This window comes from Pangasianodon hypophthalmus, chromosome 30, assembly GCF_027358585.1.
Source record: "Pangasianodon hypophthalmus isolate fPanHyp1 chromosome 30, fPanHyp1.pri, whole genome shotgun sequence".
NCBI lineage: Eukaryota > Metazoa > Chordata > Actinopteri > Siluriformes > Pangasiidae > Pangasianodon > Pangasianodon hypophthalmus.
The window spans coordinates 11,647,706-11,663,386 of record NC_069739.1 but is presented as its reverse complement, the minus strand read 5'-3'; the positions used below and the strand labels follow the sequence as shown (position 1 = coordinate 11,663,386).

At 40.0% G+C, this 15,681-nt stretch overlaps 1 protein-coding gene across 5 annotated transcripts in view; it reads left to right on the top strand.

Annotated features, from left to right (window-relative positions):
• The window catches only part of disp1 (dispatched homolog 1 (Drosophila)), a 47,682-nt gene extending 32,423 nt beyond the window's left edge, over positions 1–15,259 (top strand). For 4 of the 5 annotated variants that reach the window (XM_053231742.1, XM_053231743.1, XM_026917628.3 and 1 more), the window contains 4 exons: positions 686–813; positions 5,814–5,911; positions 10,467–10,564; positions 11,335–15,259. In XM_053231742.1, coding sequence (XP_053087717.1) covers positions 686–813; positions 5,814–5,911; positions 10,467–10,564; positions 11,335–14,868 — 3,858 coding nt within the window. In that variant the 3' untranslated portion in view covers positions 14,869–15,259. The remainder of the gene's footprint in view (positions 1–685; positions 814–5,813; positions 5,912–10,466; positions 10,565–11,334) is intronic. The other variant, XM_026917629.3, reaches the window with a different exon arrangement.
• The last annotated feature ends 422 nt before the right edge of the window (positions 15,260–15,681 follow it).

Below are 15,681 nucleotides of genomic sequence, written 5' to 3'. Positions count from 1 at the left end.
CAGCATTCACATGAGCAAAGAAACAAGTTAAAAATATCATTAACTGATGCATCATGAAATAATTTTTTATTTAAGCCCTATCCAGATGGGATTACTTTCTCTGAGTGACATCTGTCATTTAAACATTTTTATACATCTTCTCTGGGATAAAACTTGTGTCTTTAACACCGGACTGAGTGATTTTCCCACTGAGTTCTTTTTCATATGAACCCAAATGTTTGCATCACACATGTTCATATGTTATATATGCATTTGGGTTTTGAATACATAGAATATTACTGGATTATTTATTATTATTTACTTGCCAGCATCGAACATTAAATTATTAAGGAGCTGACAGTGACGTAACTGCTCGTTTATTTATTTCTAGAAAACTAAAAGTTACACGATATGTGGAATCTGTGAATTTAAAGATGTATACCTGTAGCTATCATTATAATAATAACAGCCCCTTTAAACCACAATCTTGTGATTTCTTCATTTGGGAAGTGCATCATATGACCAAAAGTGGCAAATCACTGAGACCACTGCGGAGTTGGAAATGATGTTTTTCAATAGTACAATATTCAGAGGACATTTTTGTGCAATTGTGAAAAGTTTATCTTTGTAAACTTTATCATATGTAGCTAATACTGTCATTATTCTGTAAATATAGTTTTTCCCCATTGTTTGTTTATTTTCATAGGGTTTTGAACCAAGGGGCACTACAATAGGTCAGAGGCTTGTCACATGGAACAACATGGTGAAAAACACAGGCTACAAAGCCACCTTGGCCAACTACCCCTTTAAATATGCAGATGAACAGGCCAAAAGGTAACACTGTCCTTATTTCATCCATCCAAAGTAATTGAGTGCATTTTAAACAAAGGTTCAAACAAGTGTTCAAATTACAGTAGGATGAATATATTTCGAAAATGCCATTGGAGTGGTCAGTATTTTTATGAACAGCATATGCAAGTAGTCAGTTTCATTAGAACATTAACTAGTGAAGGATCAGCTGCCAGTGGTTTCCCTGTGTATAAGCCCATGAACAGTATTCCTACCACCCCCCCATTTATTTTTTTTATCTTTTCCACATTTTGTAGTGTTACAACCTGGAATTGAAATGGACTTAATTTACTTGATTGAGATTTTTTTTAATGCTTAATTTAACATTTGAAGGAGCAGAATAATTAACCATAAAAGAGACATGTGTTGTTTGCACAAGTATTCACCTCCCTGAGTACTTGGTACTCAATTATAGCAGTAAGTCTTTTGAGTTATGTGTCTGACAGCTGTGCACATCTGGATCTGGTAAAATTACTTAAGGTCTGTCAGATTGAATTGAGTTTTGGGCTTTGACTAGGCAATTCTAACATATTCAGGTTATTGGTTTTGAGCCCTTCCAGGGTAGTTTTGACAGTGTGCTGTTGGAAGGTGACCCTCCGCCCCAGTGTCAAGTCTCTTGCAGACTGGAACACATTTTCTTCTAGGATTGCACAATATTTGGCTTCATCCATCTTGCCCTCAGTCCTGACCAGTTTCTCAGATCCTGCTGAAAACCATCTGCATCATATGATTCTTCCACCACCAGGCTTGGCTTCTTGGCCACCACCATGCTTGGATATTTTCAATAATGGCTTTTCCATTCAACTAATTGTGTGACTTCTTTTAGCAACTGGTTGCAACAGAGCTAATTTGGACGAGGCTAGTGAATCACAACTTTTATGTTTTATTTTTTAATGTTGGAGATTGGGCTTTTTTGTGTATTGACATATAATCCCAATTAATTCCATTTCATTTCCAGGTTGAAACACTACAAATATGAATACTTATGCAGCGCACTGTATTTTGGTACATAAAGTACTATTAAGGGACTTTCAGTTTGTCCTCACCTAAGAAATCAACATCAGTTGTTCACTGATGTGTGAAAAAAAGGTCAGTTCCAAGTCTTGTTCTTCGTGGACCATTCCAGTGGCGTTATGCAGTGACACAAGCTTTTTTTTTGAACTGCATCACTGTGCTTGGATAGAAGAAACTGCAGAATTTCCTCCTCTACCCAATTAAACTGAATGTAGTGTTCCACTCTGTGACACACATCTAGGTTTTTCCCTGGAGATGCCACACATTTTATTTAGAAGAGTTAAACAGTGCTCCTTTGCCAGCTAGCTAGAAGCCTGTAGGCCAACTTAAGTTCTCACCAAGTTCTCAGCTTGGTTCAGCTAAACTTACCTAGACTAGTTTACTTCTGAGTACTTGGGAATACTTTATTTATTCCCTGCTTGGCTAGCACAGTTGGGCAACAAGATGACTCCTTAATTATTTGGCCACCAGCACGTGCAGGGCAAGCTCACTGCCAAAGTATGTAGTTACTCCACCCTTTTTGCTGAGGTGACTGCCAGCAAAAAGGCTGTCTTCAATTACATCAGATCAGCATGCTGTATGCATTTATATGGGGAGGTCATAAGGGACTCCACCATGAGGGGAAGATTGCACACCGGGCTCTTGGGGGATCATGGCAGATGGAGATGGCTAGCTCCTTTCAGAAACACTGTTATGAGCCTATGAGCTTCCAGTGAGGTGCCATCCAGTGTGCTATGGTGAGCCGATATTGCGCTTTCAGTGTAGATGGGGACTCGCCACTTTCCAGCAGCCACTTCAAAAAGGCTAGCGCTTTGTGAGAAAGGCTTCTCCTGCAGGTCAGGGTCCATGCCCATTTCACTGAGAAGAGAATGTGTCTGTATTGATTAACAGAACCACTGCTGCGGTTGCAGTTAACAATCCCAACAACCTCAGTAGGTGCAGAAATTGGATAGATTTTCTAACTCAAATCTTGTGATATCTGCCACACTTCATGGTGCAAGCTTGGCTACTGTACTCACTGAATCCAGCTCCATACCAATAAATTGTAATTTGGGGAAGCTCTTCTGTGAGACTGAGATTCAAGATATGTGTGAGGAGACTGTACATGACCTGAACAGCCTGCATTCTGGTGGAAGAATATGGGAGCAAGTCATCCAAATATGGGAGGATCCTGACAGGTATCAGAGGTGACAAGGCAGCCTGCATGCTCCAATCCCGTAACCCGGAGCGACCGAGTGAGCGGCTCGGCAGGGATGTGGATGGCAGCAAAAGGTCACAGGAAGGACAAAAACACTATTAAAAGTTGTCGCAGATTTGACACGTTCACATATTTAAAAGACAATCATCCCCATGTTTAGACACAGCTTGCACCATCTTTTTTGGCATTTAAACAGTATCTTTAAATAGAGAGAGTGAGGGTTGCAGAACTAAGAGCACTTCATTTCTTCAAGCACTGAGACACATCCTTGGCCCTCAGTCGCTAGTCAAATTAATTAAAATAAAAGATTCATAAAGTAAGAAAGTCATAGTCATTGTCAAAGTTAATTTGAAAATGCATGTTTTCACACCAACTTCATTGAAAACTTGAAAATCTGATACAACATTGCATTAATGGAGTTCCTACATCTACAATATCTATCTATAACACAAACTAATTAATGAACTGAAATAAGCTGTTACTTCTATTACGAAGCAAGTCTAATTTAGTTCAGTACTTCATAGTCTTAAGTTTTTCAGAAATCCACTCTTACAGTCATTATATGGTATTCTTGAAAACACAATATAGAACCGTATAGAACAGAAAACACCAAAATAGAAATTAATTTAAAAATATATTATTGATGGTTCCTCTTGACTTTATTGTGCAAGACATTTAACACTGGTAGTCAGCATGCTTAGTTTTAGTTTTTAGCAGCTGGTTTCACAATCTGTTACCACTAATAACAGCCTAACTGGTCCTCTGAGTAGTGGCCGTTATCTCTGTTATCCCATCTATAATTATTTTAAGATAATATTAATACAGTGGGGATCGAAAGTTTGGGCACCCCAGGTAAAAATTTGTATTAATCTGCATAAAGAAGCCAAGGAAAGATGGAAAAACAGTACAAGATAGTACTGTGCAAGATAACAGAAAACAGTACAAGATAGTACAAGATATTAACTCTGCAGGCTGCCCAAACTTTTGCAAACGCCATTTTTTTGTTTTCTGTTATTTTGAAAGTGTAAATGATGGAAATAAAATCTAACTTTTTTTGACATATTATAAGAATGTCTAATCTGTAATTTGATGCCTTTTGGAGATTTTTCCATCTTTCCTTGGCTTCTTTATGCACATTAATACAAATTTTTACCTGGGGTGCCCAAACTTTCGATCCCCACTGTATATATGTTTTGGCAAGGTTTGCCATAATGGTTGAATTATATAAAAAAAATATTGGGCAAAATTTTAATTATTAAGTTTGAATATGGTTGGACTCAAAAGTGCACTTCACTGCACTGGCAGAGCTATCCCTAAAGGTGAGAACTGATCACTTTAATTGAATGTGTTTAATCCAAGGTGAGAGCTCTGGAATTTCAATTAAAATACAGTCCCCTTTGAAAGTATTGGAACAGCAAGGCCAATTCTATTGTTTTTGCTATACATTGAAGACATTTGAGATCACAAGATGAATATGAGATGATAGATCAGAATATCAACTTTCATTTCCTCATATTTACATCTAGACAATTTAGAACATGGCACCTCTTGTTTGGATCCACCCATTTTTTAAGTGATTTAAGTATTGGAACATGTGACTGATAGGTGTTTCTTGCTGTCCATGTGTGACCTGTTAAATGGATTGTTTAAAGAATTAATAGCTCTGAATGTCTGCTCTTGGTTTGAGCCCTGAGTTTCGCCTGTGAAGACTGCAGTTTTTGTTAAAAACGATAAACCAATATGAAGACCAAGAACATGAGAGCTGTTTATGGGAGAAAAGCAAGCCATTTTGAAGCTGAGAAAAGGAGGAAGATCTGTCAGAGCCATTGCACAAGCATTGAGCATAGCCAATATACACCAATTTGGAATGTCCTGAAAAAGAAAGAAACCACTGGTGTACTAACAACCAGACATCGAAAGTTCTGCCAAGGAAAACAACAGCAGTTGATGAGAGAAACATTGTGAGTGCTGTGAAGAAAAACCCAAAAACAACAATCATTGACATCACCAACAACCTCCACAGGGCAGGAGTGAAGGCATCACAATCCACTATTTGAAGAAGACTTAGAGAGCAGAAATATAGAGACCAAACCACAAGATACAAACCTCTCATCAGCAGTAAGAATCAGAAGGACAGACTGGAATTCATCTGGGGAAAAAAGTGGAAGGTTTTAGACTGGCCAAGTCAATTACCAAACCCCCCCCAAAACAAACAACAACTGAAAGAAGCTGCTCTACAAGCCTGGACAAGCATCACAAAAGAAGAACGCAACAGTTTGATGATGTCAGTGGGTCACCAGCTTGATGCAGTTATTGCAGGCAAGGGATATGCAACCTGTTCCTATACTTTTGCTCACCTAAAAATTGGGTGATCTGCCACCAAAGGCTCCATGTTCTAAGTTATTTAACACGTCTAGATTTAAATATCAGGAAATGAAAGCTGAAATTCTGATCCATCATCTCATATTTATCTTTTGACCTCAAACCCAAATGTTTTCAATATATACAATAGAATTGGCCTTGCTGTTCCAATACTTTTGAAGGGGACTGTGCATAAGAGTGTGGTTAGTAAAGTTATGTTGAAATTCTTATAAATTAACAGGACCTTGTTAAACACAACAGAGCAAATGTGGGTCATTTTAATTTTTAAAACAATTTTTTTTAATTAAGTATCCCATATTAATAATTAGCAAAGATTTTTTCATTATATTGATGCATGAAGTATGTGTAAATTCTTTGCCTTTTGTGTGTTTGGCTTTGTTTATGGTTTTAGTCATCAAGAAGAGAGGTGGTCAGAGGATCACTCTGAAAGAGATAAAAGACAAGCAGAATGGGACTTCAGTAAAGACAGTTTCTTCTGTGATGTTCCAGGTAAATACTTTAAAAACTGTGTAATTTGGCATTAAAAATATAATGTAAGATTTATTTTGCCCTTCCTAACTGCCAGAGCCGTTATGAAACACCTGGATACCTCCATTTATATGTGTGCATGCATGCCAAGACTTCCAGCAAAGGCACGTATTGACATATAACACAGTATTTGCAATAAACCCCACCTCCCTACACCCACTTTTTTTTTCTTCTCACTTGGGTGCATCAGACTACATGTACATGATAAGGAACCACAGTTACAAGTGACCTATCCTCCAAAGCTGGGATAACCTCCTCTCATTCCTTTCTGCCTCAGTTAGTGTGTATGTATATTATGAACATTTTCATGGAACACTTCTACTTCTACATTTATCTCTATGAGCTTTTAGACGAAATCTGCAAAGCTATTTGTTCTTCAGTTAGAGCTCCAGGTAAATCTGTCCTCAAAATCTGATTCTAGCTTCATATTTTGCTTTGTGTTAACTTTGCACTAATTTCATATTAGCTTCATTTGACTTCTGTTAGCTTTGTGTTTGCATCATGCTAGCTTGTTTTAGCTTCATGTTAGCTTTGTGTAATGCTTGTAAAAGAAACCTGAGATGAATACCGTTTAAAGTGACAGTGCAGTACTGTAATGAGTCAGCACAAAATGTCTGTGTGCTATAAACAGTACATCAGTGCAGTAAATGAACAGTATGAAAAATAGAACAAACTATTCAAGTGAATGGTGCATCATTTTTTATTTAAAGTGCAGTGGGGTGGAGGGTTTTACTTCCCAGGGAGATGTGTGTGGAGGGGAGTTACCCAGTCTGGCAGTACTTGTGCGGATGCTGCAGAACCTTCTTCCAGATGGAAGAGGCAAATAATTGCAAATAGATTGTGGGAGTCATGGGAGGGATCATCCACAATGTTGGAGGCATTATGGATGCTGCGTGAGTTGGAAAAAGACCTGAAAAGGAGGTAGAGGCGTGCCGATGATGCGTTCAGCTGTCGGCACTATCCTCTGTAGGGTCTTGCAAATGGAGATGTTGCAATGATGCCGCTGGTCAGGACACACTCTAAGGTGCCACTGTAGAATGTGGTGAGGATGGATGGAGGGATGTTCACCTTCTTCAGGCACCAGAGGAAACGCAGATGCTGCTGGGCTCTCTTGGCCAGCTGAATTTGGTTGTCCAGGAGAGGGCTTCCATGGTGTGAATGCCAGGGAACTTGGCGACGCCACTGTGGAGCCGTTTATGGACAGGGAGGAGTGATCAGTGCAGGACTTCCTGAAGTCAACAATATTTTCTTTTGTTTGTCTACTGAAGATGTATAGGAAATTTGAATTTTTGTTGGGATGTTCTTGAGTTTATACTTGGGTTTGCTGTCTTGCTGTCTTCCTAGTGGTGAATGGAGGAATTGCAATCCCACTATTCACAGTTCTGGAAAGTAACCTTACTTCTGGAAAGTAAGTCTTGTTTGGGAAATGTCTGAGCTCCCTAGAAGCTGGAAACCTGCTTTCAATGACTTTGCATTGATTGTCTCAGAGAGACAGATATTTTATTTATTTATTTTTTTAAAACTGTCAGTAACTATTATTCTCTCAAGTAGAACAAAATAGTCCTATGGGAAGAGGCATTGGGCCCACGACTGACTTAGGGGCCTATTGCAGGTGTTCCCACATTATTCACTGACCACTGCAACACAGCGGTCAGTAACAAAACTGCAGTGGACTACTTGACGCCCAAAAGGGCAAATGTAACCTTGGTTTCCAGTAATGCTTTTGCTAGTCTTTAGAAGATCCTGAGAATCTTTCCCCAGACAGACTTATTGTCATAGATGAGCAAAAAGGTGTGGCACCCCTGGCCAGACCTGGCCTAACTGCACCTGTGGGATCAGGCATGAATATTATGGTATACAGCTTTTTGCAGCGAGCAAAACTCTCCCAGTCAGCCTGAGGGTGCGTCAGTTCCTCATGACCCACTGGTATAAAGGTTATCCAGTTGTAGAACACCATCACTGGTGGTTAGGAGGGGTGAAATCGAATCTAAGGCTATGGATGTAACCCCCTTTCTTTGAATACTGGATAACCACCATGGTCACCTGTCACTTGCAACCTAAACAAGGTGGCCATTACTGATGGCATTTTATATCATGGTCACCACGTGACTTAGTGTCAAAAGGTCTCAGTATATGTGCGCATGCTCACAAGAAGGTATCCAGTGTTGAAACACCGCCCCAGGCAATTATCCGATGTACATAGAGCAGGATTACAATCGTAACCTTACATTTCTGTGTTCGGTTGTGTGTTTTGTCCAGATTCTGTAATCTACAGCAGTAACAGTGCTGCTCTTCATGCAGCCAAAAACTCTGCAAAACTAGACATTAATCTCGTCTTTAGTCAAATGCTTCATCAGGGTTGATGTATTACCTGACTAACTACTAGGTTAAGGCATTTATTGCAACAGGAACTGTTCTCATCTACTTTTACAAAGTAAGTGCAGCCAGACTCTAGACCTCTGCAAAATATTTACACACACTGTCTTTGCTCTCCATGCATCAAGGATTCACTCAGACTTTGAAGTTGTTTGCCTATTTTTCCTGTTTCTTTTTTAATCCTTTGATCTAATTTTTATCTGAAGTATTGGACTTTTTTGGTACTCTGTAGTACCAAAATGCTTTGGTTGGTGCCTTTTGGGTATTGAATTATGGTACCTATCCCTACCTGTTTGACAATGTTTGCTATGTCACAGTGCAACAACTATTGTCAGCTTTCAGAGGGGATTTAGGTAGCTGACTGGCACCCAAACTCTGTGGTGCGAGTTGCCAATTGGCCAATACAAAAAAAAAACCCACAAGAATGTTGCATTTAGCAGTGTGGCTGCTATTCATGCTCACCAGACATGGCACTATGCCCAGATGTTCACTGCTTAAGTGTTGAGTTCAGATGCACCGATGACTTCCTGGTGAGGACTTAGTATTGCATTGAATGTGGCATGAACTGGCAATACATTAACTATTTTGCTGCTAGCACTGGAGCAGTTCCTTGAATATGCAGAAGTTGACTCCTTTGTATGGGACACCTTGTTGGACACCTGACTTCTGGCAGGGGGACACATGGACAGCACTTGACAGGACCAACCTCATTGGCAGGACCCACTGCATCACCTGATTCTCAGGATCTTGACTTTTCTTCATGAACTCATTGATAGTAGCAAGTTCCGATCTATGCTAAATGTGCATGTGGCCGCCGCTGCAGCACACCACAGCACCATGGATGACATTTTTTTACAGTTTTATAGGTTTATTACTACCTTTCTAAAGGGGATGAGGGATCTCCACCCTCCATGGTCCCCTAGGAACCCCGCATTGGGCCTCCCCCTTGTCCTTTATTGGAAAAAGGCTCAAGAGGAGGTGAATGAGCTGAGCTGTGTAAAAAATGAAAGGGCTGCTGCACCACTCACTTTTGGCACCCTCTATGGCGTTGTGGATAATGTATGAAACTGTTAACCGAAGTGAAACTAGACTGACATGTTCCCTTAAAAATAAATAGTGGATGCCATTGAATATCACATTACTTATAAATATTGATATACAGTTTGTTCAGAGTGAATTTTTCCTTTAAAGGCCCTCCTTGTGAGTATATGCATGATGCTGACTTGAAATGGGTCTCTTTTTGCTATTGATCATTTCAGCCAAGAGTTACATGCTCCTGCGATAAGGTTGCCTTGCCTTCATTGGTGGCTGGATGACTGTGGTTTAAGCTTGTGGTTAAATATGGAATTTCTGGCCAAAGTCATGTCACTCATTTTGATTCAACATTGTGAAATCAGTGAATTGACCTTGCAGTCTTCAGTGAGGGTGAGTTTCCAAATTGTTATGCAGGCCATACAGTATTGTTTAGACCAGACAGCACCCATCTGATCCTCAGACGAACTGTTCATCTGCTATGGATCAAAGACACAAGGACCTGCCTTGTCTAAGCAGAGGTCTTGGCTGATTGACATGTCACTCAAGAAGAAGTGTCTCCTCTTCATGGAATTTATTTAGAGGTGTGCAATTTCAGGACATCTGTGCTTCAACTACCTGGGCATCACCATGCACCCTCTCTAGATTTACAAGGTTAACATCACTCCTTCTAGTTGTGTAAGTGTTAGGCAGTCATCTCTCAGCACCTTTCAGGGTAAGTCCTAAGGTGAGTCCTGTTCCTCCTGACACTGGTGGCATACATCCATCTGGGTGTTTCACATCACCCCTGGCAGTTTGGATGGGCAAAATAGAAAGCTAGTTATGTATGTAACTGAGTTTATGAACTTTGGATAACTGCTAGGGTACTCAGAACCTGCACCAGCTTGTCAAGAATGTTCCAGGGAAAAATGTATATTTGTCTATAGAATTTATTGCAAATAATACATCATACATCACTATATGACTTGGCATACATGTGCACATGCACTAGGAGATATCCAGGTGTTTCCCGGGGGTTCCTGGCCATTACCTGGGGGTTTATAGAACTACAGTTACATAAGTAACCAGCTTTCTATTTAGTAATTATTGTCCAACTGGGTCTTAACAGGTGACAGCTACTCTAGAATTGTGTTTACCTCTGCTGAAGGGAAGAACTTGTGGAATATACACGCTATAAAATCCATGTGCAATTTCGACAATACCAGGGTATGTGTTATTCTTGAATTCTTGGGTTTTATTTTCCTGTTTATGTTCCTTATACTTGGCTAATGTAATACAAATGTAGGACAAATGAAGTGCACCAAATTTCTTTGAAAAATTGTTAAACCTAATTTTGTTAGGTTGTGAGACCAATGTTGCCCTTTCTTTTTTTTATATCTGTTAGAATTCAGATGTCGTACACAACCTTCTTCAAATCAAGTCTGGAAACTGATGTGTTTTTGAACAGTTTTTCTGTTGATTTTATGTTAGAGCTTTAGTTTTGGATTGCTGTCCTGTTGCAGGATACATCAACATTTCATTTTATTTTTGTATATAATTTATAGACTAGAACTGCATTTTCATTCTCCCACCTTGAATCCATGTAGAGTACAAATATTTTTGGACTGGACTATAAAACCTATGGCTGAGAAGTAATAATAGAACATTTGGATTAATATTTCAAACATTTGGATATTTAGTTAGCTGAGGATTTGGATGTATGTTTTGATAGTCACCCATCTTCACTCACAAGAGGGGTGAATACTTATGCAATTTTTAAATGCAGTTTTTACAAATAAATGTTTTGGTGACGTATAATCCCATTTAAGTCCTTTTCAGTTCCAGGTTGTAACGCTAAAACTCATGGTTGAATATTTATGAAAAGCACTGTAAATGTAAATGAAAATGAGAGCTTTAATTTGGGGTCTAATTGCCGGTAGCTTGAACTATTATGCACTGATTAAATAAGCACATTAAAAATAATAATGTTTTCTCAGGTTCGCTCCCATCCACAGTACTGGAGTTTGTGTCAGCGTGCCACGTCTGCCTCTTGTTGTCCTAGCTGGACCCTTGGGAACTACATAGCCGTGCTCACCAACAAGTCATCCTGCCAAAAAATAACAGAAAGGGATGTATCTCTTACTTTAAAGGTCCTGCGCTCCTGTGCCAAGTACTATTATAACGGCACATTAGGTCCTGAGTGTTGGGATGTAAATACCCGCAGGAAAGACCAGTTCAAGTGTGCCAATGTCCCAAGAAAGTGCACGAAATACAATGCTGTATATCATATCCTGCATTTCTTAGTGGACAAGGATTTCCTTAACCCAAAGAGCATTGAATTTCATCCACCTGATCTCAAATGCAGCATGTTGTTTTCTCCCACAGAGAAGGGTGAAAGTATGATGAACATTTACTTGGACAACTTTGAGAACTGGAACTCCACAGATGGGATCACGACTGTCACTGGCATAGAGTTTGGCATCAAACACAGTTTGTTCCAGGACTACCTCCTTACAGATACTGTGTATCCTGCAATAGCTATTGTGATTGTGCTAGTGGTTATGTGTGTATACACCAAGTCCGTGTTTATCACCATCATGACCATGTTTGCAATCATCAGCTCCTTAATTATCTCCTATGTCCTTTATCGGGTTGTCTTCAATTTTGAATTCTTCCCCTTTATGAATCTTACAGCATTAATTATTCTTGTTGGAATTGGTGCAGATGATGCTTTTGTGCTATGTGATGTCTGGAACTACACAAAAATCGACAAGCCAAACTCTGAGCTCTCTGAAACTGTAAATGTCGCACTTCAGCATGCAGCTCTTTCAATGTTTGTCACCAGCTTCACTACAGCTGCTGCCTTCTATGCCAATTACGTCAGCAACATTACAGCCATCCGCTGCTTTGGTGTCTATGCTGGCACTGCTATCCTGGTCAATTATGTTCTGATGGTAACCTGGCTACCTGCTGTAGTGGTTCTTCATGAGCGATACCTGCTTAACATCTTCATGTGCTTCAGGTCACCACATCACACCACAGGCTTTTTGAAGAGAATATATCAGAATGCCAACAAGTGCCTATTTACTCTCTCAGAGTGTTCCCGCGTTTTCTTTGAAAAAGTATTGCCATGCATTGTAATCAAGCTGCGCTACCTGTGGCTCTTTTGGTTCCTGGTCATAACTGCTGTTGGAGCATATATTGTCTGTGTAAGCCCTAAAATAAAATTACCTTCCTTGGAGCTATCAGAATTTCAAGTGTTTCGCTCCACACATCCTTTTGAACGCTATGATGCAGAATACAAAAAACTGTTCATGTTTGAACGTGTCCACCATGGAGAAGATCTCCACATGCCTATCACTATAATATGGGGTGTTATTCCAATAGACAGTGGTGATCCCATGAACCCCAAAAATAAAGGCAAACTGACACTTGACACAAGTTTTAACATTGCCAGCCCCGCCAGCCAAGTATGGATTCTCAACTTCTGTCAGAAGCTCAGGAACCAAAGCTTTGTGTTCCAGTCTAATGAACAAGATTTCACCAGTTGCTTCATGGAGACTTTTAAGCAGTGGATGGAGAACCAAGACTGCGATGAGGCTAGAGTCTACCCATGTTGCAGTCAGTCCACATTCCCCTACAAACAGGATGTTTTTGAGTTGTGCATCAAGCGGGCTATTATGGAGCTGGATCGCAGCACTGTCTATCATTTGGACAGTAAGACACCAGGACCAAGATTTGACATTAATGATACAATCCGTGCCATTGTGCTTGAATTTCATAGTACCTATCACTTCACCTTAGCATATGAAAAAATGCATCTCTTTTACCATGAGGTGGATTCCTGGATCCAGGAGGAGTTAAAGAATGCTCCAGATGGATTAAGCTATGGTTGGTTTGTCAGCAACTTGGAATTCTATGACCTCCAAGATAGTCTGTCCGATGGAACTCTTATTGCCATGGCACTTTCAGTGGCAGTTGCCTTCAGTGTTATGCTTCTGACTACCTGGAATATCATTATTAGCCTTTATGCCATTATCTCTATCGCTGGAACCATTTTTGTAACTGTGGGATCATTGGTGCTCTTGGGGTGGGAACTAAATATTCTAGAGTCTGTTACTATCTCAGTGGCTGTAGGGCTTTCTGTGGACTTTGCAGTTCATTACGGTGTAGCATACCGTCTTGCTCCAGAACCCGATAGGGAAGGGAAAGTGGTTTTTTCATTGAGCAGAATGGGTTCAGCCATTGCCATGGCAGCACTCACCACCTTTGTTGCTGGAGCAATGATGATGCCATCCACAGTACTGGCTTATACCCAGCTAGGTACGTTTCTGATGCTAATCATGTGTATCAGTTGGGCTTTTTCTACATTCTTCTTTCAGTGCATGTGTCGCTGTATTGGTCCACAGGGCACTTGTGGACAGATTCCTATGCCTAATTTGTTTGCGAAGTGTCATGCTTTTAAAGCAGGTACCTCTGAGTCGTCGTCCGGCTACTGCGAAGGAAAACCCTGCCATGCAAGCAAATACCAGTCAGATACTAGGGGACAAGTGGTAGAGTATGAACTTGAGCCACTGGCAACTAATGTTAGAAATATGGAAAAAACAGAGGTCCAAAAAGAATGTACTCAACTAACCAATGAAAGTGCTCCTCCACATGCATCTTGTTGTCCATTGAAAAACAAAATAGACTGTGTAAAAGAAAATTCTGATCCTAATGCCGTGACAAACACAGATCCTGTATATCTGCATAATTACTCTTATAATACTGGCTGTACCTGTGGCCATTATTTGTCCCAGCACAAAATGAGCACACAGTGGACCCATCACCATACCTGTATGCAAGATAAAGAGTGTCCATGCCCAGCTTCACAGTTTGCTTCTACAGGCAGCCATATAGCCAAAGATCAGAGCATTTTCTCCACACTAAATACAATGCACACAAATACCAATCATGATGGGAACAATGTCCACTGTGTTCCTGCCCATTTCCACAAGTGCTCCCAGGCTCAAACCCCAAGAACTAGCTCTCTCAAAAAGCATGGCTGCTACCATAGGGGATGTAACGTGCACACACTGCACTATCAATCACAGGACCACCCACCTGGTGATTCACGAGCTGATGAATCACACATAATCAGTCCATGTAAACCTCCACCTGATGCCATAAATGCTCCAGCTCACACCCAGCTTTCCACAGTTCAGTGCTGCCCATTTCCTCCAACACCCAGAGACTGCATGACTGATGATGGAACACATAAATCAGGGGACACATCATGTAACCACATAAAAAGCAAGGTGGCAAATGCTTCTGTTTTGGTGCAAGATTACAATGAGAAACTTAAGATGGCTCCCACCATATTTGACAGAAGTATCCAGTGCAAACAGTACCACAGAACCACAAATGAAGATTCACCCAAAAGAGACAGTTATGTAAATGGCACTATAAAAGTAAAGTGCAAACCAAAAACTGATGCAAATGTTCAGGTCCTTCCCTTTAACTCCCTTTCTTTATCTGAAAGTTTATGCTGATGAAGAGAATGAAGGAAAACTTGAAAGACAGCAGAGAATATCAGAATATACATTGCTATAGGGCCATACATTGTGTTCCTCTGCAGTTAAATGTGTAAAATTATGCAATTATTCTCTTTTGTGTGTCCTATAGAAATTTGTATTCTTGAATCATGATGTTTACATGGTTCTCATTGACTCTTTGCTAACGATTTGCTATGTCATTTGCTGGAGATATTCTCGAATGCACATGACCTATATACTTTAATTCCTGATAATGTTACTAACTGGAGTCAAATGTATAAAGTGTTTATAAGCAAGATGGATTATCGCATTATATAACTCATTAAGAATGACAAAAAAAAAAAAATGATGAGTGACAACTTGATGGTGATTAAAAAGTTCAATTCAATCTGCTTTGGCTGGGATGTATGTGTAAATTTTTTTTACAGAAAATAATTTTATACTGATGAACCGAGAGACTGTTCTGGGTTACACCAGATAGTGGGATTAGAAATCATTACAGTACACAGCCATAGAATAGTAAAGGCAAACGGTATTAAGTGTGGTGAAAGGATGGACTGTAAGAGCATACAAAAGCTCAAAAAGCAGACTTTCAGCTGATGTCTTCCTAATTAGCAAATGAGCATCTAACCGCGTTGAGACATAGCTTAATCTGTGGGGTGCTGTGGTGTGTGTGTGTGTGTGTGTGTGTGTGTGTGCTGATGTTGGCTCACTGAGCGTGTGCTATCTGGGCATGAGTCATTGCCTTTGTTCAATCAATAATATAAGCATTACAAGCAAGGGAGAGACAAACTCCAGTAAGTCCATGGC